This window comes from Oreochromis aureus, linkage group 15, assembly GCF_013358895.1.
Source record: "Oreochromis aureus strain Israel breed Guangdong linkage group 15, ZZ_aureus, whole genome shotgun sequence".
Classification (NCBI taxonomy): Eukaryota; Metazoa; Chordata; class Actinopteri; order Cichliformes; family Cichlidae; genus Oreochromis; species Oreochromis aureus.
This window is the reverse complement of record NC_052956.1, coordinates 34,496,526-34,523,521: the sequence shown is the minus strand read 5'-3', so window position 1 is coordinate 34,523,521 and position 26,996 is coordinate 34,496,526. Positions and strand designations below refer to the sequence as shown.

The window sequence follows — 26,996 nt, the reverse complement described above, 5'->3', positions numbered from 1 at the left end:
GTATGTTTCATTTGCTGGTAACCAAGAGAAACAGCTGCACTACTCTGTGGTAACCAAAATGTATTAAGTTCATCCAACGGTGACTGTCTTTATTCATAGAAATGCATTACAAGGTTTTTTTTTGAAAACTATTTGAACCAATGATTATTCATTTAGACAGTTGGAATGAGCAATATGCTATTACTCATGTAATGTGCATCATAGGTCCTTACGGTGAAAATTCTAACGAGAAGCTGCAGAAGTTTTGACATCAGTATTTCAGTTTTTAAAGTTGTATGGGCTTGTATGTGTGGGGTGACAATAGTCTGATGACAAACAGTTGATGAGTTTTCTGAAAATCAGGAAATCCTTTTAAACTTCCTGTCTGACACAGACAGACACGCAGCGCAAAAGTCAGAAAAGTAACTCTGTGTTTGTGGCTACAAAGTAACAAAATGAGGACTTCTGTTGGTCGCATGTGACGATACACGACCCGACAAGTGATTGCACATATTCCTGTAAGTATAAAAGATATTTTTACATACTTCCTACTAAGAAACATCCACTTCCACTGTATAACTACAAGTATTACGTCACATTATGAAGAATGTGTTTGATCTATGGATTAATCTCTGTCTTTAGCTCTTTATAAACAGCTATTCAAAGAGTGGATGCTTTTACAGCATGTCCATATTGTGGGATATTTTTCTATAACAGTGACTCGTTCTTAAGTTGTTATGTTGATCTTTTTTAAAAATACATTCCTAAAATTGATCCTAATATACGGTATTTGAAAGACATTTATGAAAAAGTCAAATAAATGTACTTATTATTACATCGAAACGTAAGTCACATGTTCTCACAGTGTTAATTTGGGCTACGGCACAGCGTGGTAACCAGTTTCACTTGAGGGCGGGAATCCCCACAAAACTACAATTGACTTTTCAAAAGCTTGCTGAATGCTTTTATATGGATGTGAATACTGAATATGGGGTCTGTCCAGGTTTACATCATATTCGGTATTAGATGTTTACCTAGAATGCAGGGACATCTGGCTATGCATATTACTGTACAGCATACAACTTCATCCTATACAAGCAGGACCCTGCATTAAGGTTTACAAACACAAATTGACATTTAAGGACTTACCTTTAATTAATTTGAGTGCTATTGACTGGAATAGTTTTCCTGTTAATATTTGGTAAATGTTTCCTGTGAACTCTCTGTCACAGATCAGTATTTGATCTCTTTTAGCAAAAGTATTAAGCAAAAATGTAAATATGATCAAAAATATTAATTATATTAAAGAGCTTGGTGGAAAAACATAAAAAATTGTGTTGGTTATTACCAATATTGTTAATTTATGACATAAACCTTACATTGAATGGTGGTCTAATTAATCTGTGTATATATAATCACACAATATATTTGCATGTGGAAAATATTTTTTCACTTCCAAGATTATATTATTCTCTCTTATTATTTTATTATTCTCTTTTTCATCCTTGCAATTATTTCCCATACAGACATTTTTGCAGCCTATAGCAATATTTAAGTTTAATCCCAGCATTTTACAAAAGATTAAACATTTTTGTTATATTCTTAAGAAACACCAAAATACCAGGTTTTTGATCCTTACAGAATAGTACACTGTAATTTTATCAAGCATTGTTTATGTCGATCACCAGAGAGTTTACCGCTACAGTAAATTATATAAACACTGCACTGAAGTTGTCTAGTAGAAGCACTATTAGTGTTATAAGCTAAAAAGTTAATAAAAAAAGCATCCACTGATCTTGGTAACGATAACATTAAGAAAAGAGAAGACAGCCAAAGGGTGCAGCACCTCAATGGTGATGCACATGATTCCACAATAAAGTCAGGTGCCATCATAAATCACTCTGCCCCAAGTGTGCACATTGGTTGACATAAGAACCAGTGTTAAAGTCACTAGCATAATTAAGCACCAATAGAAACAAAACAAGCTATTTATTAGAATTAGAAGGACAATTAAGATACTATTAGATAATAATTGGAGCTTAATTGGAATTTAAAAGAGAAAAAGACAGTTAGATTCACAGGTAACATAAGTATAACAAATATAAAAGTATGCTGTGTTTTGTTGACACAGACAAGGTAGGTACAGGTCTGTAATTGTCAAAGGAAGACCTTTGACATTAATGTATACATGGCAACTGCCTGATGCATGGCTTTTTGTTACCTCAGAGTCTCCCACTAACACACCCATTATTCCTCAGCACTAATGAATCTATGAAGGACCTGACTAATCGAGAAAACTACTTAGGACTACACCCTTCTATAACTTCTCTCCTAATTTATGTTGTTTAAGGTCACAAATTCCTATACAGTTAGCAAGAAAATCCAGTGGTAGTTATCTTTGTAAACAGTCTTTCCAACACATCCCAGTCAGCATTAATATACATACATTTGGGAAAGAGGATATGAAACATTTCTTTGGATTTCATGTCTTTTTTCTTTTTAAATGGATTACATGTGAAGTACTCAGTGAAATTTCAATAATCTAAAATGTGTCCAAGATTTTAATTATTGAGCATTTGAGGCTTTTCTAAGCTTCTGAAACCATGTCGTAATGCACCAGGGTACCTTAAAACCCGATTTGAGCCATGACACTGATTCTTATGACACGATGAGTCATAAGCCTATACTGTAAACACTAATGTGATACAACACACCTTGTAACAATAATCTGACTCTAGGTTTTTTTTCCTGAGTCAGTGGGGTTTTATAGAGCTGAATCACTTCCTTGTCATGTACGTGCTGTGCGAGCAGCCAGATTTGGAACCCACAATGCAGGACTTCAGAAACAGAACAAAACCCATTTGAACCTGAACCACACAGCATGTAGGTATGAGGGACGACGCAACAAAGGGAGATGGAGATAATATATACACACCAAGTAACAAGGGAAAAGGAAACAATAATTACAGGGGAGGAGACAAGGAAAGTTAAACTGAATGTAGCACATATTTGACAAGGGGCTATAAAAATAACACCAAACTAAGACAGAGACTGAGACTGAGACTTGCAGCCTTGACACTGACCAAAAAGGTAAACAAATGTCTGACTAGGAACAGAAAGGGGAACGAAAAATGCAAAACAGGGAGACACAACTGAACGAGAAACTTTGGTTAACAGCGATTAGATTGGAATCCCAGGGAGCACAGAAGAGAACAAATCAGGGAAGATGAGACAGAGAGAGTAAAAGTAGACACCAGAGGACAGCGGGACAAAAGACAACAGGAAATACCAGCTGACAGGCCAATAAATGAACCTAACAGGGAAACAGTAAAGCAAATAAGACGCTGAAAGGTAAGGCTGATGCACACATGAGACAAAGGACAAAACACAGATGAGACAAGAACAGACAGGAAACCAGGAACAGACTAAATAAGAAGCTAGATCTGTGAAAAACAATTCAATGAAACAGTTCCTGACTCAATGACTCAGGAACACTGACATTACTCATCTAATCATATGGATAAAGTCAAGCTTTGTGGACGTCACAAGAACAGAATAACCTTTTATTATCACTGTACATGTACAACAAAATTGTGGAAAACAACTCCGTTATTCAGCATCAGTTATTTAACTCTCCATTTTCTAAAATTTATGTCAACACTTCAGCCAATCAAGTTGTTTATCTGTTGGCTTTATTTTCAGAAGTACCCATGGATCTCAGCGAGGAAGAATCAACTCCTCTGGTGATCAGAGACCGGGGAGGCAGCCAGAGGTCCAGTTCAAGCACTGTTCCTAATTTACAAGTCAACCTCTACTTCTTCCCTGCCACAAAGGAAGCAACAACATTACAGATCACATCTGGACAAATATCTGCTGAAAATGTCTGCATCCAAGCAGGGAAGAAATGTGGTAAGACTGTAATGCATTATGTATTATGTAAGTCACTCGTTTTTATCAGCCATATTCATTATTGTGAGTTTTTTTCCTCCAGGAATCTTACCGGTATACCTAAGTCTATTTGGTTTGGCATCTGAAGATCTCTCATTTTGGTATCCTCCGTCACACATGTTTGACACTGATGAAAACTTAAAAGTCCAATTCAGAGTCAGGTGGGTGTCAAAATGCCTTATTTGATGAGAAAATCTATATATATATATATATATTTAAGATTCAAATTCAACTTTTCAAATGCTTGTTAATGTGCATTTAGGCATGTAGACACGGTTAAAACAACTTGCTGAAGTTCAACCCAAACGTCAGAATGGGGAAGAAATGTGATTTAAGTGACTTTGAACACAATATGGCTGTTTGTACCAGACGGACTGATCTGAGTATTTGCGAAACTGCTCTGCTGGGATCTACCCCACACAGTCATTGCAAGTGTTTGCAGAGAATGGTCTGAAAAAGAAATAAATAACCAATGAGTCAAAGTTCTCTGGGTGAAAAGGACTTCTTGATGTCAGAGGTCGGAGAAAAAAGGCCAAAGTGCTTTGAGCTGATAGGAAGACAACGATAACCCAAGTAACTGCATTACAACCAAGACACAGAAGAAGATCTCTGAACCTCTAACACATCGAACCTTAAAGCAGATGACCACACCGGGTGCCACTCCTGTTAACTAAGAACAGGAAACTGATGCCACAACTCACAAGAGCTCACCACAGTTTGACAACAGAAGATTAGAAAATGCTGCCTGGTCTTATAAGTCTGGATTTCTGCTGCAACATTTGGATGAAAGCAAGGATCCATTTTTGGTGTGGTGGTGGTGTAGTGGAGAATATTTTTGGCATACTTTGGCCTCTTTAGAACCAACTGAGCAGCAGCCTACCTGATTATTGTTGATGACCATGTCCATCTCTTTATGACTGCACCCATCCATCTTCAGACAGGATAAAAGACCATGTCACAAACTCACATAATCTCAAACTGGTTTCTTGAACATGATAATGAGTTCGCTGTAGTCAAATGGCCTCCAGAGTCACCAGACCTCAATCCAATAGAGCACACGTGGGATCTGCTGGAAGACTGTGCTGCAAATCAAACACTGAGCGTTTTCTTTGCTTTTTAGGACAGTTTTCCAATTCCATAATTTCCAGAAGACTGTCAGGATAATTTAGATACATCCTGATATTAGTCTATTCTTAACACTCGTCTTCATTTGTGGTGCATAAGCAGGTCACGCTTTACAAACAGCCAATATTTTGACTGTCAGAATCACTAAGCTGATATCTACTCAGAAATTACAGTCCGTAAACACAAACAGCCAAATGCTTTTATCTCTCTTTCACTGTTTTTACGCTTTAATCGAGCCAAGTTTCATTTTTATGTCCTATAATTTCCTTACTTGGGGACATTTAGAGGACAGACATGAATATTTCTTATAAAAAAGACTCAGTCTCATATAAATTAGAGGCACGCTGTGACCAGAACCTGGAAAGCAAAGATTAGCATCAATTTAGAAAATATGTTATTGATATTGGTGTGTTTTATGGGCTCATTTTCTTGTTGTAAAGCATATTGAGACTTTGGGGAGTTCACATTTAAATAAAATTTTAATTACTTCATTAATTTACTTTCTTTGGTGCTGAAAATGTGGCTTTAGTCCAAACTTTAATGGGCTTCCACAAGGCATTACATTTACACTTAGTAGTTTTTGAATCACTGCTATCATAAAGTCTTCTCAAGGTAACCGCTCAAATGCTGCAACACAGAACAAAACAAAAAACTACACTGTTTATAACCATTAAGTTTTCCATGTGTAAAATTTTTTGCTTATTTAAGTTTGTTTCCTGAGGCGTCAGGCATTCACTTATGAGGAATGTTTCCAGGACCTTGTTGAATCTATGACACAAAGAATTAAGACAGTTCTGAAGACAAAATGAGGCCAAACACAGTGCTAACAAGGTGCACCTAATAAACTGGCTATTGAATATTCTTTCATTTGATGAATGCTTAGTGCGTCAACTCCTTATACTTAGAGTATAATAAGTATAAATAAATAGTTTAAATAAATAAATAAATAAAGAGTTTGGAGTACTAGTTGAAAGGTTTTTAATGGATCTGGATGTAAAGGTTAGTTTTATATGATTTGATATCTAATGGAGTTCTTTTGTGTTTGAAGGTTCTTCTTTGGAAATTGGTTTGGGCAAGAACCAAGATCTTCATACCGCTACAGTTTGACTAGAGACAGAATCAGTCCAGTACTCAACTACAGTGTCATTGACTATCTTTTTGCCCAGGTAAAGTACAAAATAATCATATTATTTTCAAACATATTAAGTAATTATTTTCATTAACTAACATAATTCATTTAAATTATCTTATACTTTATGAATTTCTTTCATTTAGTATAATTTTAAGAATCAAGTCGAGACTGATAGAAAGTGATTAGATAAGTGTTTTTCTATTTTAAGTACCGATTTCCAGTAAGATGAAATATTTACAATTACTATTATTGAGAATGGTGAGATTCCATGAGATTCTTCAATTTAATTCATTAGCAAAACTTTATCCAACCATGTACTGTATTTGTCATATATCATCCCTATAATTATTCTTTGTCTTATTTGCTTTGAGGTCTCTATCAGTTGTTTTTTAATTTTTTAATTAATGTACTAGTGCGCGATGTAACACAAGTTGTGGCAACAAAAAACTGTATGCTTCTTATAGTAGTAGATGTGAAGATAATAAGTCTAATTGATTTCTTTTGGTGTTTAGCTTCGAAATGACTTCATTGAAAGTAAGGCAGGCGTAGCCCCACCATTGTCTCTTCAGGAGGAATGCCTTGGCCTTGCAGTGCTCGACTTGTGGAGAATGGCCAAGGAGCGCAACCAGAGTGTTAGAGAGCTCTGCAAGACTGTCAGGTATTTACAGCTGAGACTGTATCATTGCTTATACAACAATCCATTCTAGTTTGCATTACACCAAATATTATTCCTCTTTAGCTACAAATCCTGCCTTCCCAAGTCACATCGCCATGACATCCAGAAACGAAACCGGCTGGACCGCTACCGAATAAGAAATACCCTCAAGCGTTTCTTAAAGAAGCTCGGCAACTGCTCTGTAGATGAGTGCAGCCTGAAACTCAAGTACCTGATTGAGCTGGCTGGCATTGAGCCTTCTGTTGGAACGGAAACCTTCCAAGTGAATCATTCTTCCTCGCATCCAATGTCAGACTTCTCTCTTGTGCGGGTCACAGGGGAAAAAGGAATCCAAACTGCTGGAAATATCTATGACAGCCAGGTAAGATGACTGAAGAAGATCGAGTTTAGTTTGTAGTCAGTTAACTGCTATCATTTTCCTGCTTTAATATCTCTACTACGCTACTAAACAGATCAAAATGTTATTTGGTTAATAGGATTTGTCAAGAGTTGAGTGGCAGACCTTCTGTGATTTCCAAGAAATCATTGACATCAGTATACAGCGGGTGTGCCATGAGCAGGTTCCCCAAGACAGCAGGATGGTGACTATAACACGAAAGGATGACAGCTGCTTGGTAAAAAATTTTTTTTTACATTTAAACCATTGCAATGTATTCATATATATGAATATTAATTTTTAGAAACTATTTTACTGTTTGGATGTAAATATGAACAATTTAAAAGCTATTCGCATCAAATTAGTGTCCTCGGGCAACTGTATCCCATCTACTTTTGTATTGTTTCTCCAAAGCTCCCTGTTCTGGCCACGTGGATGACATTTGGCTTGCTGGGGTGGAAAAGTTGCAAATTTGTACCATCTGTCCAAAATTGGTCATGGCATAACGCCAAACCTTTAAGCGTAGATGGACCGATGTTGGTGATGTTTGTATGTTGAATAGAATTCTACCCAGACCATCTCTGGACCAGAAGCGAGAAATATTTATCAGATAATGTCATTTGTGGCATGGTAAAGTTAATGTGTTGGAGCCTTACAATTATCACCGTTCTTTCTGCGATGTCAGGAAAGCTGTTATATCTATAGGAAGTCAGTTAACGAATTAGGAGAAGTGGTGGACCCAAAAGTGTGAGACAACAAGTTTCCATCACCACTGAAAAATGTTTTTTTTCCCTTCTCATTCTTTTTTCAAGAAAGCTTTTAAATTTTGTTTAGTTGAAATGTATTAGATAAAGAGATAGTAGAGAGCACTTTGTCTTTCTAGGAAGTCTAACAACGGTGTCCAGGCAACATTTCAGGAGTAACTTGAATGAGCATCATTGTAACACCCCAGACATTGGTTCAACTTTTAGTTTGGAAGTGTTTTTCTACCATGACTAAGCAAACACGTGGTGGTTATTCAGTGTTGAAATGCTTGCTGACGCTGTCAAACAATGGTCCTTTAACTAAAAACTAAAACTAGAGAAGAGGACAAGATCACAGAGGGCCAAATGTGGCAAGCAGGGTGAGCAGTGAGTAATAAATGTCTGCCTACAAATGGTTCATAGCCAGAGGCCCAACTCCCATGACTACTGATGGTCCTCAGCATAAATGCTGGCTAGGTTTGATCCATAATGTGATGTTTGTTTCCTGGACATGTGGGAAGTCCATGGTAAGATTCCATGGTACACGTGGAAGTGGTCAGAGCTGGAGTTTAAAAACCTAACCTAGTGCCCCAAGTGGTCCAGTACAGCAACAGGGGACTAACTCGAAGGGGAGAGTTGCCAAATGTTAAAAGAGTAAAGGCTTTTGCTTTTGGTTTACAGGTCGGTGCAACTTTTTCATCAAACCTGTGTTTTGTCACTAATTTCAATACAGGAAGTCAAGTTCCAGAGTCTCAAAGAGGCACTTTCGTTTGTGTCACTTGTTGATGGCTACTTCAGACTGACCACAGACTCAAGCCACTTCTTCTGGCAAGACATTGCTCCGCCAAGTATCCTAGAGGAAATCAAAAACCATTGTCACGGCCCAATAACGTGTGTCATCTCAATGATTACTTAATCAGACACCAGCTTTTATACACACACACACACACACACACACACACAAACATATATATACATAATATGATTTGTTTTTATGATGTTTGAGCAGATCAGAATTTGCAGTCAACAAATTGAAAAAGTCAGGATACAAAGGTGGTACCTTCCTCCTGCGGCAGAGTCCGAAGAACTATGACAACTTTTTCCTCACTGTTTGTGTTCAGGTACAGATATAGACAAAAACTTTTGTTTAAATGTGTTTTGTCACCCACTTCATGTTAAAGAAGCATCTGCTCAATCTGATGTGCAAAAGTGTTTCCCATGGCTTACATTTTGACTCAAGTGTTTGTATTCTTTCTTCTGATCAAAAATCAACCTCTTATTTCTGCAGACTCCACTTGGACTTGATTATAAAGACTGTCTCATTAATAAAAATGAGCACTACAGTCTCTTTGGTGTCCAGAAATCATTTTCCAGCTTGAGGGAGCTTACCAACCACTATCAACACAATAAGCTCCTGCTGGCTGAAGTACCTGTCAAGTTAACCCGCTGCTGTCCACCCCGACCCAAAGGTATGTTTCCTCAAGCTACAGATGACAGTATCTGCCTTGATCGCCAAAAATACAAGGGCAAACACACAGAGAGTTGTGACCCTGATACTTCATTTTGGCCATCTAGCTCCTGAAATTCAGCACCATGGCTAAACTGATAAGCTAGCTCATCTAGTTAGCTAGGGGCAGTGAATAAACACTGTGACAACTGTGATGCTTGTTTTCACTAGTGAAAAAGAGACATAAAAAGTACTTGCCAAAATAAGTTCAGAGCCAACTACCAAGAGTATCCTTTAGTACAACTTCTTTCACTTTCTTCCAGACTTCTTTTGGTAAACAGAGGAGCTGCCCCCTGCTGGCCATTAGAAGCAGTGCAGATTAATGGCACTGCAAGACTTTGCTGTTAAGAGCTGCAGGTTATGTCCATATTTTTTGACGGGTCTGTTATAGGAAAATCAAAGTGTGATTACATATTTGTATCGACTGCATGCCAATTTTTGCAATAGAGTACATACTATTCTGATTTTTTTAAAAATATGAAATTGTCATATTACAGTTGTCTCATAATCTAAGTTTTATTGTTTCAATTAATCTGTGCATTTCTACTCATAGCTATCAATTGTAGCAGTAGAAACAAATGAACATCCACATGGTTACAATGTGTAACTGTCACATTCGCTATTCTGAACTACATCAAGGATATAGAAAAAAACATTACTAGGACACATGTACTGTCAAATCTACAGTTGTTCGACAGTTTTCTGTGCACTCATCATCATTCAATTCTTGTTTGAGGTAATATATGTCCGAAAGGTTGAAGATTGTATAACAAATATTATGTTTCCTGCTGTTCTTAAAGAGCTCACAAATTTGATCATCATACGCAACTGCAGCTCTGTAGAAGCTCCAGGCTCTCCAACAACCGAAAGGAACAAATTCAGTCACATCCAGTTTCACATGATCAAATATGAGGAGCTGAGCTGCGTAAGTTGATCTCCATGTTGTGCCAGTCAGGCCAGTTGGTACCTCTGATGACTGTCAGTACAAAACTTCTTCTACTTGTTTTCTTCTTTTTCCATCTACTCCTTTTCTAGTGAAAGCAGAGCAGGAACTTTACTGAAAAATATACGTTTATCCCAACATAACAGGCATTTATTGCTTGCTAGCTTTGGACGAGAAGTGGTGCATACCTATAGTAGTGAACTCATTTTTTAAATAGTAAACGGCAATTATTTAGAACTTATCTGTATCATTAAATTTCTATTGAAAAATTAATGTTAACTCAGATGTAGGCAACAGCAGCCAACTTCCCCCAGCTGCTATCCTTCATTTTGGATTTATTTTCCTGCATTGTTCTATTGGGGTAGCTCTTCATCCCCGTGTAGAGAGAGGGATTCTGGGAATTCAAACAATGCAAAGGCTTTGGCTATGATGTCAACCACATCTCCAGTGATTCCTCCAGCACATTTCACAAACAACAAACTAGATGAACATGGATATGAAATAGCTGTTGTTTATTTTTCTTTGCATTGTAATTTTTTATTCCCTTAACTTATTCCTTTCTGACATGAACAGCAGCGGCCCCAATTACAGCTTCCATGTGTTTTTGATATTTCATAACTGCAACAAAATTTGCAAAGATTTGCATAGCACCCATGTACCCTGTGAAACTGCCCTGAATTTCAGATATATATCTATAGAGAGAGAAAGCATGTGATAGGGTGCCAAAAGAGTAATTGTGATACTGCACAAGGAAGTCAGACGTATGCAAGGATGGTGTATTAGGACTGTGAGACAGTGGTGAAGTGTGCAGTTGGGGTGATAGATGGGTTCATGGTGAGGGTGAGATTCTATAAGGGATCGGCTCAGACGCCCTTATTGTTTGCTATGGTGATGGACAGATTGACAGATGAGATCGGGCAGGAGTCTTTATAAATTATGATGTTTGCAGATGACATTGTGATCTGTAGTGAGAGTGGGGAGAGGTGGAAAAGAGCTGGGAGAATCGGGGTATGCAATGGAGAGAAGAGGAATGAAAGTCAGTAGAAGCAAGACAGAATACATGTGTGTGAATGAGAGCAGGCCAGTGTAACAGTGAAGCTCTGAGGAGCAGAGGTAGTGACGCTAGAAGAGTTTCAATACAGACGGTGGCAAAACAAGACGTGGAGCTAAAGGTACTTGAGTGTAAGATGCTAAGATTTTTGCTTGGAGTGACCAAGATGGATAAGATTAAAAACTGGTATTTTAGAGGGCCAGCTCAGGTTGAGATGGTTTGGGCATCAGAGGAGAGATCGTTGCTATATTGGACAAAGAATGTTGAAATGGAGCTGCCAGGCAGGTGGAAAAGAGGAAGACCTCAAAGGAGGCTCATGGATGTAGTGAAGGAGGACATGAAGAGGGCTGGCATGACAGAAGTGGATGCTGAGGATAGGCTGAAATAAAAGCAGATGATCTGCTGTAGTGACCCTTAAGTAGCTGAATGAAGAACAAGAGCTGGCACCCTTTATCATGATTTCTGGAACACTGATTCAGAGTTGTGCTTTATAACAACAGTATAATCATTAGGTGAATTTCATACGAAAATAGTTACACTATATGGGACAGTCCCAATATTCTGGCAGCTGACGCATCACTAAAGGTAGAACCAGCACAGTCACATCAAGGGCTTCTCAACAGCAACAGTTTTGCACCACAGGAGTTTTCTTTAGCAGAGATTTCTTGCAAATCTATTATTCTAAGGAGACACATCTCGAGTATTGTAATTAAAATGTTTATTCTTTATCTCAACAATATGTGACAAATCTATTCACACTTTCCTGGTCTGAGCTGAGACCTGAAAGTTTAAATGTCTGACTCTGGCCCTGCTTCTTCTACAACTGCTCATATCTTCATTACAGCTACAGTTGTGTCTTTTAAAATGAATAACGCTGTAACAAATACTTCTAATGCTGCTACTGTGACGCTAGAGCCACAGAAATCTAAAAAGAATTGCTGAGCTATAATGTTGTTTATGATGGATACTTTCCCGATCAGGATGAAAGCCTCGGAAAGGGCTCTTTCACTCGAATCTTTAAAGGCAAAAAAATCGACATTCATGATGGGGAGAAACGCGTGACCGAAGTTCTGCTGAAAGAGCTCGATGCCACTCACAAGAACTGCTGGGAGGTGACTTTTTACATACATAAGTATTTTTTTTAATGTATTTGTTTCTTATAATTAACACATGCTTTTTGACATTTTCAGTCATTCTTTGAAGCTGCCAGCCTGATGAGTCAGATTGCACACAGACACCTGCTCCTTGTATACGGTGTTAGTGTTCACGGAGCAAAGAGTGAGTTAAAACCAAGTTGCATGATTGCATTGACTGTTTTTGTTTGCTGGTTGTTTGCTAGTAAGCCCAGTAAAGCTGAATGTTGTGTTGCTGAATGTTGTGCAATCAGTGTTTCGACTGACACAAGTAGTTGTAATTTCAAAGCTGACAGTTATTTTGTTAACTTTGTCTTATAGCATGTGGCCCTAGCTCAGTCGCTGCTCTGCGAGTGAGCGCTCTGTGTTTTGGTTTGAAGTACAGCTGTTGAAACAAACCTTGTTGTGCCTTTCAGACATCATGGTGCAGGAGTATGTCAAGTACGGGGCCCTTGACCTTTACTTGAAAAGAGGGAGATCTGTATCAGTGAGCTGGAAACTTGACGTAGCCAAACAGCTTGCATCAGCCCTCAACTTCCTGGTAAGGAAGATTTACCGATGTGGAAATGAGAACAAGGCAGCCTAGAGCAGGACTGACTGTAGATTGCATGATGTGCAAATAAATGTTATTTAAAATGTCATGTTTTACCCCGTGTCTTAAAATACATAACTGCTGTGAACAGTAGAATTAATGCAAAGGATGAAGTGTTTCCTAATAACACCAAACAAGCAAACAGGTATTTTTCTGTCCTGCTCACTTTGAAATGTAGTTGCCTAAAATGACATGTAACCCTTGTACAGGAAGAGAAGAACATTGTTCATGGAAATATCTGTGCCAAAAATCTGCTGCTGGCCAGAGAAGGTGACCCCTCTCAGGGGAGCTCTCCTTTCATTAAGCTGAGTGATCCGGGCATCAGTATGGCCATGGTGGGCAAAGATGGTAAAGCCTTTTTTTAATTTAAATTGATTGATTATTTACTCTAATGTATCAGCATTTTTTTAAGCAATGGTAACCAATTCTAGCTATATTCATTATATTTTATACACATTAACATGCCTTACAAAATAAAGGATACTTTTAGCTGCTTCCTTACAACCAAACAAACAAATAGATTAAGAAACTTAATTAATACAGTTTTTGTTTCTCCAGTCATTCTGGACAGGATCCCCTGGGTGGCCCCCGAGGTGTTGGACGCTCCAGAAAAACTGACCCTCGAGTGTGATAAATGGAGCTTTGGCGCCACAGTGTGGGAAATCTTTAACAATGGAAACTCCCTGCTACGAGGCTGGAACCTAGATCAGGTAGATCATCTTATTCCCTGATCTGCAGTTTGTGGTTTTGGAAGGCTTTAAACTCTCTAAACCTTTTAGCTGTCTGGGTCAGGGTTACATGATCACTTAAAGCTCATTGCTGTAACGCAGCAATTGCAGAAAATGCCTAAACTAGAGGACTCTGTGTGTGAGTTGTAGCTTGGGTTTTGGTTCATAAAGTTCAGTATACAGAAAGACTGGCACAGTTCAGAATATTATATTAACTTTTCGATTTGATGTAAATTAAAAGCAACAGATTAAATGAAAATTGCACTTCCTTTTCTGTTGTATAAACATTAAATGGTGCTACTGATGTGTTGGGTTTTTTTGGGGGGTTTTTTGTAGAAGAAGCAATTTTATGAGAGTTTCCAGCAGCTGCCTCCCTCTCAGTGGACAGAGCTAGCAGATCTGATCAGTCAGTGTATGGACTACCAGGCAGACTTCAGACCTTCGTGTCGCAGTATTATCCGTCAACTCAACAGTCTCATCACTTCAGGTAAAGATGCGTATCATACTGTTCTGGTAATCAGCTGAGACATATGTGTTAAAACTGTCCTTTAAAAATGAATAAATTAGATAAATAAAATGAATTCAGTTAATACCAGAATACATGGACTAACTTTTTGTATCAGATGTAATCCTTAAAAAAGCAGACATAGATAACAAATGATGGTGTTTTATGAAATGTAAATAAAAACACAATGCGTGATTTGCAAATCTTATAAACCTGTATTTTATTCAGAATAGAACATAGAAAACATAACCGATGTTTAAAGTAAGACATTCTTTTACTTCATAAAAGATATGAGCTGATTAGAATTTGATGGCAGCCACGAATCTCAAACATATTTCACCAATATGCAAAAAAATACCTCTACAAATTATGGAACAATTTCAGAATAATGTTCGTCTATATAAAATTGCAAAGACTTTGAATATGTCATCACATGATGCGATCAAAAGATTCAGAGAATCTGGAGAAACCTCTGTGTGCAAGTGACAAGGCCTAAAATGAATATTGGATGCCAATGATAACGTGGCACTGCATAAAAACAGGCATGATTCTGTCATTGAAATGACTGCACGGGCTCAGGGACATTTCCAGAAATCGCTGTCTGTAAAACACAATTAACTCTGTCATGCAACTCTATCAAAAACAAAGTCATACGTGAAGGTGATCCGGGAACATCGTCTTCTCTGGGTCAAAGATCATTTAAAACAGACTTTGAAATTCTTTTTGTAAAACACGCACGTCCTGAACTTTGGACTAAAGAGGAGAGGGACCGTCCGGCTTGTGGTCAGAGCTCAGATCAGTGAACTGCTCTAACAAACTCATGAACATGTCTAGTTAAAATATATGTGCATGATATTTCCATCATGCGCAAATACACTGCGGTTATGAGAGTGTAAAACTTAACTTTCTTCTTGACCTCATAAACACTTGAAATCATGCATATACAAGTATCAGTGTAAACACTATTAAATTCAAGATATAAGGTTCACACACATTCACAGTCCGATGAGTTCTATAAAGAGCAAGTATGAATCATTTAAAGAAACAAGAACACACAGGTGTATTCCTTCCAGATAACACAATTCAAGTAAGTGCATTTCAAAAAATGCTCTAATATACAGTAGTATAGGGAGCTTTATAAATGTAAATTATAAAATAGCAAAGAGAAATCTTTGTTTGTCCTTGTGTTTGTGTGTCAGTATGATTCGTCCAGGGGTAGCTGTTAAACAGAGTACTGTTGCTACCAAAAGCTGTTTTCCACATGGATGATGTTTTAGGTATTACGCTGAGATTCACTGAAGTTAAAAAGCTGCTGCTTGCTAACTTTGCCTTGTTTTTTGCCAGACTATGTGATACTTCACGCTACAGAGCCTGTCACACAGAGCCCCGTGTGCAGATCTTACAGCCACCCTCAGCACGACCAGACACTGTTTGAGGAGAGATACTTGCGCTACATCTCCCCTCTGGGAAAAGTAAGTGTGAAGCAACATATAAGGGACAGAAGCTTTAAACTAAACAAATATGTCAAGCTGATGTTATGCTACACAAGCAGGACCTACTATTTGTGCTTATTCTTTATCCGTCTCTCTCATGCATCTACTTTAACTTCAGTTTTTACCTGTGACTTAACACATTTGCAGGGGAACTTTGGCAGCGTGGAGCTTTGCCGTTATGACCCCCTGGGTGATAACACTGGTGAGCTGGTGGCTGTGAAGAAGCTGCAGTCCAACAAGCAGTCAAACCTGGAGGACTTCCAAAAGGAGGTCAACACCCTCCACGTCTTACACTGCGACTACATCGTCAAATACAAGGGAGTCTGCTACAGCATGGGTAAAAAACCCAAACAATAGTAAAATGATCTGCCCCCTGCTTACACTGTAAAACTCTTAGCTCTCCCTTTCCTGTTTTATAAATGTGTTAATGCGAACTCATTACGGATTGCTGTGCCACTTCAAAAACATGTTTAAGGTGACTTGTGTGACTTTTTTGTAAAAGGTGTAAATGTAAGTGAACCAAGCAAAAGAGCTTGTTGCACTTACTTATTTCCTCTTAAAGCATGACACTCACACACATCTCTGTGTTTCAGTGACAAAGATTTGAAAGGACATTATTTGACGAATAACGTTATGGCTTGTCTGTTCACAGGTCGCCTCAGCATGAGTCTAGTGATGGAGTACCTGCCCTACGGCAGCCTTATTGGCTACTTAGAGAAGAACAAACACAACATCAACACAAGGCGGATGTTACTATTTGCTTCTCAGATTTGTAAGGTGCGTGAGCCTGCAAAATGTTAAAAGTATGACTTCTGCTATGTGGAGAGGAATTAATTGCTTGCCCACACAATCATAAATGAGTATCGACTGCACATTCTAGACTTGAAAGTCTTTTGCTTTAACGTGTGCGTGACCTGCTGATGATAAACATGTCTTCCCAAGCAAGTGTAAAGCAGCAGGATTTCAAGCTGCCTGTGATGCAGCAGGATTACAGATTTGATTGGGCAGGATCTGAAAATTGACGCGACACATGTGAGACCGTTCTTGAACCAGTGCTCACGTTTTACTAAGTACACAAGAAAACAAGTCGTAAGATGTTGTAGAATGGACGTTTCATTGCTGTTTAATTTACATCAAAGACGGCTGTCAGTAATGTCTAGAAGTCTTTTGTATGCGTGTGTGGACAAGGCCACGGGACTTAGGGGTGTTGCAGCACACCCTGTTACAAAAGGCAGACATCCCCGGCCAAATGCACAAAAATAGATAAATGAAGGCGCTCAAACACTTCAAATACCAAATCGTTATGATTTTTTCTTTAAATAAGCCAGGTATTGTGGTCAAATAATCTTACATAGGACTCACCAGTCACTATAAATGGTGCATTTTTCAAAATGAGCTGTGAGCACATACGTATCCCAATAACAAGAAAACATAATTTTTTATTTTAATGCTAACTGCTAATAAAAAGAGCACAAATCGACAGGCAGGTAAAACTTTCGGCCTCATCAGAGTGATCACTCTCACAAATGTCCTCATACATTTTGAACACTTTGGATATTATTGCCCCTCATCATGATTGATCAAACATCTGAGCATGCAGTCATATTCAAATTATTCCAACAGCAGATGGAGGCTCTTTGGCCTATTGCCATCTGTAGCAGTTAGACATTAATGTTAAACAGTAATTTCACACTACCTGTTGTTGCAAAAGGTTTACTCGATTACCCCCGTGTATATTTGTACATAAATATATTCGGGTAAAACGTCCATATTTGGATGTAAGCTAATTGCATGTGTTGTAGTCACAAGACTCACCCGTATGTGCACCTGACGCGTGTGTGTGTGTGTGTGTGTGTGTGTGTGTGTGTGTGTGTGTGTAATGCCGAATATTTCTCTCTGCTGTGTGGACCAGTTCAGTTTTGGCAGTTTATTCTTGTCTGTTGTGTGCAGCAGAGTCTGGTAGTTGCAACGATGACGTAGGTTTTAGAGTTATATTAGAAGGTGACAAGAAGAATTAAGTGATAGCTAGAAATGTTTACCTTCTTATACCATATAGCTTATTATATTCCCCCCACAGACACACACAAATACATAGACTTCCCACAGTTCTACGTGTTGCAAACCTTAAAAAAAATTAAAACACAAAGGGAGATTGACAGAACTAAATATAAAAGTGTCTTTCGTTTGTTTCTAATCCTGTCAGGGGATGGAGTACCTGCAGAGCCTGCGTTATGTGCACCGAGACCTTGCAGCCCGAAATATCCTTGTAGCCAGTGAGACGCTGGTAAAAATCGCTGATTTTGGGCTGACCAAGGTCATTCCACATAATAAGGACTACTACCGCGTCACCCAACCTGGAGAGAGTCCCATCTTCTGGTAGATTTCCTCTAGTTTCACTAATAAAAATCTAATAACTGCTTTTCGATGAATCAGCTACTTTCTTGTGTCTCAGGTGTGGTTACTAGCTGTTATTACTTCCTAATATGACTAAATGAAAGACATGAATAAAACCAAAGATGTCACAATGCTTTTTTTTTTTTTAAAGAAATGCTTCTCAGAAAAGAATATGTAATGTTGAAAAGCGAAGCATAAGCTATGACGATAGATTTCCTCTGCATGACGAACACAGTTGCACCATTACTCAGGATTATTTTGTGCTCTAATGGTCATGCATTTACTGCAGGTATGCCCCAGAGTCCATCACTGAGTCCAGATTCTCCCAAAAATCAGATGTCTGGAGTTTCGGGGTTGTTCTCCATGAAATCTTCTCCTACTGTGATATAAGGTTCAATCCGAAAAGGGTAAGAAAATGTACAACTGTTACAAATGTGTCTGAAAATGCTTCAGTTTAAATATGGATTCCCATGACTTACTGTTTTGTTTCAGCTTTATATGCAGGAGATTGGGCACAACGTGCTGGGTACATCCATTTCAGTGCATCTGGCAAATCTACTGAAGGGTAACTGGAGGTTACCACAGCCTTCAAACTGCCCGCCAAAGGTACGTTTGCTCTGTGCGGTCAAAACAGTAGTTTCTTCAGAATACTTTTTGATCTTTGCTATTGTAAGTCAATCAGACCTTTGGAGAAACTTTCTTATCTGTCTTACATCAGCAATAAAGTAGTTTCCCTTCTATCCTTTTATTCCACAATCTTTATCCCTGCTCATATTACTTTCATTGTAATGCCAGGTGTACGTTTTGATGTGGCAGTGCTGGGCACATGACTTTGATGAGCGGCCATATTTCTCCGACCTTGGAAACCAAATTGAAACTATGATCCAGGATGAAAGAGAGAACTCTAAAGGCTGACGAGGATACAAGATACTTACTCTTTGTTCAAAAGGAAATCAAGTTTAAATAAGTACATGTTCACAAGCTCTCAGGAGTGAGCATCCAATTATGGGAGTATGCACAGAGTGTCTTATTTCTGATAGATCATAGGGTACGCTGCCTCTGATAAGCTCTACTTAGGTTCTTTCAAGTTGATATCACGGCAAAGCTTTTTACAGGCTTTCTGGATAATGTTCACTTTATGACTTTACCTGATACTAGGCTGTTATATTTTTTCCAGCAGCTTGAGCAAGAACAGTTTGAACTTTGAACTTTTTGCAGAGATTTAATGGTTTGCTAGTTTTTTGGGAGGGTTGTAAGTGTTTCGTATCTCAGTGAAATTCATAAACCTAACAGTAGTGTGCAAACCCAACCTAGGCTCACAACGTTGTAAAAGTAGATGAAAAATATATGTTACCTGGATGTAACTTTAGTTCTCTGTGTGCATGCGTTGATCGCGCTTACGAAAGATGCAGCAAAGCATAAATAAAGCTCTTTTCCTAAATTAAAATGTGTTTTTTGAGATGAGCGGGAGAAAGACAAGCTGGACAAGCTTATATAAAGCTAATAAGTTTATATGGTAAAAATATATATATGTGTATTAAGTATTATTTCAGAATAATTTGCACTTTTTTCTTTTGCCAGTGACTGAAGGGGAATATAAGGTCAGCAAGCAGCTTGTTTAAGTTTTAGCTGTGTCTGAACAGGTTTGAAATATTACAGAAACTTAATCTTAAAAATGTGCAGATTTTTTAATGCAATATTGTATTTTCTTCAATGTACATTGAAATAAAGATTTTTCTGTGTTTTGCATTCCTGACTAGTATGAAATTCTTAAAGCTTATAGTCCAGTCACACACAGTGGTGGAAATAAAGTAAGTATATTTACATATAAGTATATTGGTATAATTCAGAATTTCAAGGCATGCTTGGTTTTTTCTCTGTATTTCAATTTTATCTTAATTTAAACTTTTAGCCCAGTACATTTATGACAGACTGATATAATGATTAACCCAATACATTCAAACCAGTTTCACATGAGTCGACTTACACAGATGTCAGCTGTTAGACTTTATTCTAAAAAGTCACTCTCTCTTTAAAACTTATATTATTATATTTGTATAATAAATAAACTACAACAAAGACTAGAGAGAAGTGCCAAAAAGTACATACAAATTTGTTTATCACAGTGTTCTCTCTCTCTCATTACCTTTGACCCCATGGTTTTATCTTAGCAACCCTTTGACAGAATAATAGTGGTTAATAATTCTTCTGTGCTGTTACTCAACCATAATTGTGATAAAGTGTTTACTTGCCATGAAATGCAACTTAAAATGTCTTTGAAGTTTTCACTTAAGTAAAGCACTACAGTTTTTCTGAGATGCTATAACAAATACAGTATTGACAAAAGTCAAAGATAATCTGAATCTTTACCTCTTCAGTGATTGCTACTATCACCACATTTTAGATTAGGATCGTGTATTTTATGCCACATAAAATACATCCTAGCCGGGAGAAATCTGTGTACTAGTAAAAAGTCTTTGTAATAACAGGGGTCATAAAGATCCGCTTTATTTGATGGGATGTGCAGTCCAGCAGTCTTGAAGCCCATGTGGGACACAGGACCAAGTCCGGCTTTGGCCAGACACATCCCCATGTAAACGTCATCAATGGGAAGAAGGTTAATGGATTTTGACATTTTGTATATGACCAAAGCTGTATAGTGAGACAGGAGGTAGCCTGCACCCCCACAGTATGGAGGGTATGAGTCGGCCTCATGCACCTGAACAGGAATATAGTACTTGCTGTTATTCCCTCTAATAGGCCCTTTTCCCTGGATCAGATGGCCAGTAAAGAGGTGCTGTCTTCCGTCATTGTCCTTCAGGCCTTGCAGATACTCGACCATGTTGTCTGTGTTGGCAAAGACGTCGTCATCACCATTCAACAGGAAGCGAGCATTGGGACAGTTCCTTTCCATCCATTCAAGAAAGAGTATCTGCTTCAAGGTGAGGTTGTAAAATGTGTCACTGAAATCCCACTGGAGGATGTCGTTGTGCTCCCGTTGCTCCAGCTCCAGGAGCTTGTTCAGCCTCTCCTTCTCAAACCCGCTATCTGTCGTTCCTGAGATGAAGATCCGTCGAATCCACACACCGTTGTGTAACCTCTCTTCACCCCACGTTTTGCGCAGCACCTCTCTGCGTTCGTAGTTCCCCGGAGAGCTTTTAATGACCAGAAGAAGAAAGACTTCTCCAGATTTATCAGCTCCTCCACATTTGTCCGGAATGTCAAGTAGCATGGGGAAGTGGCGACAGTGGCGATAGTAAAGGAAATCTTTGATATGCTGAGGAAGTGTTTGGAATCCCGGGATGTTGGCGGCAGATGTGTTTTGTTGACATTTTGGCCACGAGGCTATATGAGAGCTTTTCATGGGTGTCTTCTTTTGAGCGCCTTTGCTTCTGTTAGTCACAGGTACAAAGTCAAACCCATGGTGGAAAAATGCAACTTTCCAAAGAAGGAAAACCAATAAAAAAAGAACTCCACCGATTGGGAGATTTTTTGACTTTCTTATTCTCATCCTTTAAACTCTGCAAAACAAAACAAGGAAGAAATCTAACAACAATAACAGCAAAAAGGTACGCATCAAAACCATTAGGAGAAGTAATCACTAAGGCACAGCGGAGGAACAAATCAGTTACTGACTCACCCACTTCATTTCAGTTTTCTCTAAATGTCAGGTTGATGAAAATAGATTCATCTTTTGCTATAATATCAACAGGTGACACATATATTTATATTTTTAAAATAATAACCACATTGTGTAATAGATTAACTTATACAAACCTTAATGCAGTGAGATGTGGTGAAATGTGATAATTGTCTGATTAGCTTCATCAAAATCCAGGTTTAATCCAAGTTTCGATTTCCCAGGACAGGCTGAGCATGTCGATCACTTGAGAATCCAAAATTCACAGTTTAGTTTTGCAGTTTTTGTAGAGTTCAAATGTAAGCTGGTGACTTCCTGAAAAAGATTTTCTTCTGTCTACTGCCACACCTTAAACCTCATAGCTGCAAGAACAGATATTTGTGCTTGCGCTCAAAGATATCAAGGTTACACCCAGCCAACTAGGCGGTGCTTGCATTAACGTAGAGAAGATAATAAAGATATATATGTGCCCTGACGTTTTCAAATATTTTAATGGGATAGCCCGCATTTAATAATATATGTATTTAAAGAAAGGGCTGCATTTACAGGTTTTAAGGTTCTGATAAACAGACAGAAAAGCACACTCTTCATGCTATTCGCTCTTTCTCTTCACCATCGCCTCAGTACTCTTCTCTCTACTCTTTATTTTTCTTACCCAGGCAATTCAGGCTGTCCGATTGGCCTCCCTGCTGCTGCGGAGCCTGGGGCGGTCTGCTTGCCTCCACCCCGGGGGAAAGGGTCACATCTCTTGGGTCTGGGTGCCGTTTCCCCCTCTGGGGGCGAGGGTACCTGGACCCGGGGCATAGAATATGTTTGGGGAGTATGATTGTGTGTACATGTCTATGTATGTCTGTCCCTACGTTGGGTGAGTGCTGAATGTTTGTATATGTGTGCATGAGGGTGGGAAAGCATGTTTATGTCTGTGTGTGCCTGTTTGTCTGTGTCTATATGTCAGGTCGGGTCTTAGACTCCACCTCCCTCGGTACTCCCAGGCCCTCCAAGTGTGGAGGCCTATCTCCATTCACAGAGAGTTGGGGAAAGTAGGTGTAAATAGACTCTGCAGTCTATTTACACCTACAGGCCAGTGGACACTCTTTCAACGATGAGGATGTACACATCCTGGACAGGGAGGAACGCTGGTTTGAGCGCGGAGTCAAGGAGGCCATTTACGTGAAAAGGGAAAGACCATCTCTGAATCGAGGAGGGGGCCTAAGGGTACATCTTTCGCCATCTTACAATGCTGTGATTGCAGCCATTCCCCAACTCTCTGTGAATGGTACTCATGGCCACTGATCAGTGGTCTTTGATCAGTGTGTTCTGGTCAGTGATTGTTGATCAATGGTCATGGGAATTTGCATAATTATGATTAAGGAACTGACCTCACAGCCCATTGTTCCTTCAGTGGGCTGGTTTCAGTCATTATGCAAATGTACTGTTTATAAGGTTTGGGGAAACCTGCAGTCAGCTGAGACTGAAGAAGTCACTTGGATGAGTGACGAAACGTTTCTCCCACAAAACGCTACGTCCAGATGAACAGATTCAACTTTTGGACACTTGGGTAAATGTGATTAGCTGACAACACACCAAAACAACTCGTTTCACTTAATGACTGTTTGGGAGTGCACTCATTTTTATTTAATTTTTGTACTAATCTGTTTTGCTGACAGTTTTCAAGCTTAACTGATTGTTTTGTAAAAGATAAAAATCATAAAATGATTCCAATGCTACCTTCTGACGGCCTTCTAGTGTACTACTACCAAAAGATTAAATATTAACATTAAACTTGAAAATTTATGTATAAAGCATTTGGCATTTTTTTAAACCCTATAATGCCCTTTGTATCATATCTGATACATGAGTTTCTGAGACCTCTGTCTCATTAACATGATCAATACTTGCCATAATTTCAAAATGTTATGTTTTTTTAATTTAAAATTAACATTGTTGTGAACAAAATGTTGCCAAAAATGGCCAGTGTATCATATGCAATACAAAAAATATACGATAAATATATAATAAAAATATATCAAACACAACATGATATAGCAAAAGAATTGTTGTGGATTTTGTCATCAGGGTTAATAAACATCTCAGTTCCAAAAAATCTTAATTTTCTGGCTATTTTTTGATGGGCTGGGTCTTAATGACTGTTTGAGACTGCACTGATTTTTATTTATTTTTTGTACTAATCTACTGTTTGTTTTGCTGATGGTTTTCAAGTTTACCTGATTGTTTGATTTGTAAAAGATGAAAATATTGAAATATTGAAATTAAACTTGAAAGTTTATGTATAAAGTATTTGGCTTTTTTTTTTTTTTTTTTTTTTAAGGAAAGCTCAAACAAGCTGAACCAGCACAGGCAGATGTCTGCTTAGTTACAGGAGAAAGCCACATTAAACCGAACTGTGAGTGCTCTAATTGTTAATAAAAATAAAAGTTGAGAGATTTTGTATAAAAATAAGAAAAAAATTCTAAGTTTAATCCAATGCCAGGAGCAGGTGATGTGGCAGTCATGTTTCGTGACTGACGAGGCCAACTACAGCAGGAACAAAGTCATTCAACTTACAGTAAAGAAAAAGATTGTATATTTCTTTTCAAGCAGCTGGTGTGCAAGCTCCTCACCTTTGTTGGCTGTTAATGATTTACCTAGTATCTACAGAAAGACTGCTCTTCAAACAACATAATCTTTATCCGTTTCAATATTAGAAGGCACTGTTTAACCGCAAGAAATGACTACGGTATGAAAGTACTGCTTGTATTTCTTTGTTTGCTTTTTCATTCACATACTGTCCAAAGTGCTGTGGTTTTTGATTCAAATTAAAATGACTTTCAGAGCTTGTTTTGTTGCCATGTCGGTTTTTCCTTTATATCAATCTTTTTGCTCAATACATTGAAATGGTTGATTTGTAAAAATCGTGTGTGAAATTAGGACACCAAACAAGACTGAGTAGCAGAATAAGCTGTTTGGTTTTTCATGGACATAACCGACATACTCACCTCTGCTGCTTAACCCTCAAATGCATTTTACTTACAAATGTGGCAACATTTAAGGGGAAAAAAGGCTTTCCAATAATATGCGATTCATTGCCAAGAAGGATTGTTACAGCAAGGATATAATCAACCGAACAGGGATTTCCTTACTTTTTGCGTTACATTTATATAGACAATGTTTTTCCAATGTGATCAGAAAAAATGTTTCTAATGTTTTCACATTTGTGTCATTTAGAGCTGTTTGTGGAAGGCTGAGGCGTGGACGCAGTATGCAGGACTCAGAGGCTGAACTCAAAAAGCAGCTTTATTGCTTAAAGGAAAACTACAGACTAGGAGACGAGGAGGAAACTGGGAACGGAAGTAATAATCAACTACGAGACTAAAACACGAGGGAGACATTCAGCATGATGGAGTTTGCGACAAATGACAAGAGGAGGCGGAGAGCTTAAATATACCCTGGGTAATCAGGGAGATGGAAAACACACAAGTGAACTAAATCCACCAACGAACCGAGGAAGGCAAAGCATAGCATAACACACAGGGGAAAATGGACTAACAAAATAAAAGCAAGAAAAGTAACATAAGTCTAGAACAAACTGAAAATACTGGTTCAGAGACCCAGGACCATGACGGTTTGATTAATCCATTTCCACATTTTAGTTATTTCTTGAGCATTAGAAAAGAATATATAGATAGAGATCCAGTATGGCAGAACAGGTCTAACGTTGCTTGTACGATCATAAGATAAAGAAACTACATTGTTTCTTTAATTTTAAGGCTTTAAATATGATAATAAAACTCAGTACAACACACCTGGTTCCAACCAGATTCTCCTCCTCTCCTCCTGAACAACAGGGTAAGACATATTACACAAAGACTTCTGGAGCAGTGTCCTTTGGAGAGACAAGGCCAAAGTGGAGATGTTTGGACATAATGGACAGCACCACTTTGGACAAAACCAGCACATCAACACAAACACCTCTTACCACCTGTCAGCACAGGGGTGGGGAGGTGATGATTACGGCTTGTTTTCCAGCCACAGGACCTGGGCACTGTGGAGATTCAGAAATTGTTTTATTGCTGCCATATAACCTGCATTATTATAATTGCATTAATAACATGTTTTACAGCATTATTTGATTGGTAATATTTCTTACAGGGTTCATATTGCATTGAATATGTTTGTCATCACATTCATTCTATTCACAGGTAGTTTATTTTATACACATTGCATATCTGTGCTTGTTTAGAGTTGATGTTCCATCCAAGAGGGTTTTAAGCTTCACTGGTGAGAGTGTCCAGGTGATACATGTTGAGGGAAGATGAGAACATAGAAGGTTGACTGCATGCATGCTTACAATACACATAAATCTAGGGACAGGTCTGAGCGAAGGCCCAAGTGTCTTCTGCTCCTTCTTGAGACTTGCTGCAATTTAGTCTACTTAGTGATTAATGACGAGTTTTTAGCTCTTAGAGACCCTGTAGCTTGAAGTTGGTTACCTTAAAAGGCAAGTGTCTTTGACCTTTTTGTAACTGGCTGCCCTTTTAGCGACGTGGTAACAGATGACTGGAGGAGATAACCAGCCCTCAGATACTCTGAAGGCTTAAGACTATGATTGTGCATGGAAGGTGTTATGGAAAAGAGAAGTTATATGTCTGTGTCTTGCTATTAAAAATGTACAAGATGTACCATTGTCTGCAAAACAATGACTGCACATAATGTATTTTTGACCTGTATTTGACGCCATGGGGGTGCGGATACCCCAATGCTTTAAAAGTGTTCTTCACATGTATTTTTAGCGGAGAGACAGAGAAGACTCATGCTGTAATTTTGTTCTGTATTAATAAACTCACCGTTTGATTACACTTTTCTGGGGCCTCCGTGGTTTGTTTCACTGCTCTACATTGATCGATTTCGCGACAGCACCTTGCAGACACTGAGGTGAACATGAACCCCTCTTATACCGAAGTATTTCAGATTCAAATGTGAGGCCATCTGTCTGATAGCAAGAGCTGGATTGAAATTGTGTCATGCAACATC

The 26,996-nt window shown here is 38.4% G+C and overlaps 2 protein-coding genes across 2 annotated transcripts; one reads left to right on the top strand and one right to left on the bottom strand.

Moving 5' to 3' along the window:
• The first annotated feature begins 343 nt into the window (after nucleotides 1-343).
• Nucleotides 344-20,074, top strand: jak3 (Janus kinase 3 (a protein tyrosine kinase, leukocyte)). Its single transcript, XM_031750250.2, has 24 exons — nucleotides 344-497; nucleotides 3,682-3,888; nucleotides 3,971-4,088; nucleotides 6,101-6,218; nucleotides 6,697-6,842; nucleotides 6,924-7,221; nucleotides 7,337-7,474; nucleotides 8,713-8,870; nucleotides 8,989-9,100; nucleotides 9,268-9,448; nucleotides 10,287-10,411; nucleotides 12,461-12,592; nucleotides 12,671-12,758; nucleotides 13,030-13,154; nucleotides 13,415-13,553; nucleotides 13,764-13,915; nucleotides 14,270-14,420; nucleotides 15,783-15,910; nucleotides 16,079-16,268; nucleotides 16,584-16,708; nucleotides 18,135-18,307; nucleotides 18,615-18,732; nucleotides 18,818-18,931; nucleotides 19,121-20,074. The coding sequence occupies exons 2-24, from the start codon at nucleotides 3,690-3,692 to the stop codon at nucleotides 19,238-19,240; spliced, it is 3,348 nt and encodes a 1,115-aa protein (XP_031606110.1). The 5' UTR covers nucleotides 344-497; nucleotides 3,682-3,689; the 3' UTR covers nucleotides 19,241-20,074.
• On the bottom strand, nucleotides 20,039-22,314 carry LOC116328445 (N-acetyllactosaminide beta-1,3-N-acetylglucosaminyltransferase 3). The gene is made up of 2 exons (XM_031750245.2): nucleotides 22,103-22,314; nucleotides 20,039-21,846 (listed from the first exon to the last, which is right to left on the bottom strand). Exon 2 carries the CDS (start codon nucleotides 21,834-21,836, stop codon nucleotides 20,700-20,702), a length of 1,137 nt encoding a protein of 378 aa, XP_031606105.2. The 5' UTR covers nucleotides 21,837-21,846; nucleotides 22,103-22,314; the 3' UTR covers nucleotides 20,039-20,699.
• Nucleotides 22,315-26,996: the final 4,682 nt, after the last annotated feature.

Bases quoted from the DNA above. Each gene is read 5' to 3' on its own strand.
- LOC116328445 (XM_031750245.2), bottom strand. From the start codon at position 21,836: ATGAGAATAAGAAAGTCAAAAAATCTCCCAATCGGTGGAGTTCTTTTT.
- jak3 (XM_031750250.2), top strand. From the start codon at position 3,690: ATGGATCTCAGCGAGGAAGAATCAACTCCTCTGGTGATCAGAGACCGG. The intron at 13,155-13,414 runs GTAAGGAAGATT...ACCCTTGTACAG, and splicing joins CATCAGCCCTCAACTTCCTG to GAAGAGAAGAACATTGTTCA. The intron at 18,932-19,120 runs GTACGTTTGCTC...TTGTAATGCCAG, and splicing joins CTTCAAACTGCCCGCCAAAG to GTGTACGTTTTGATGTGGCA.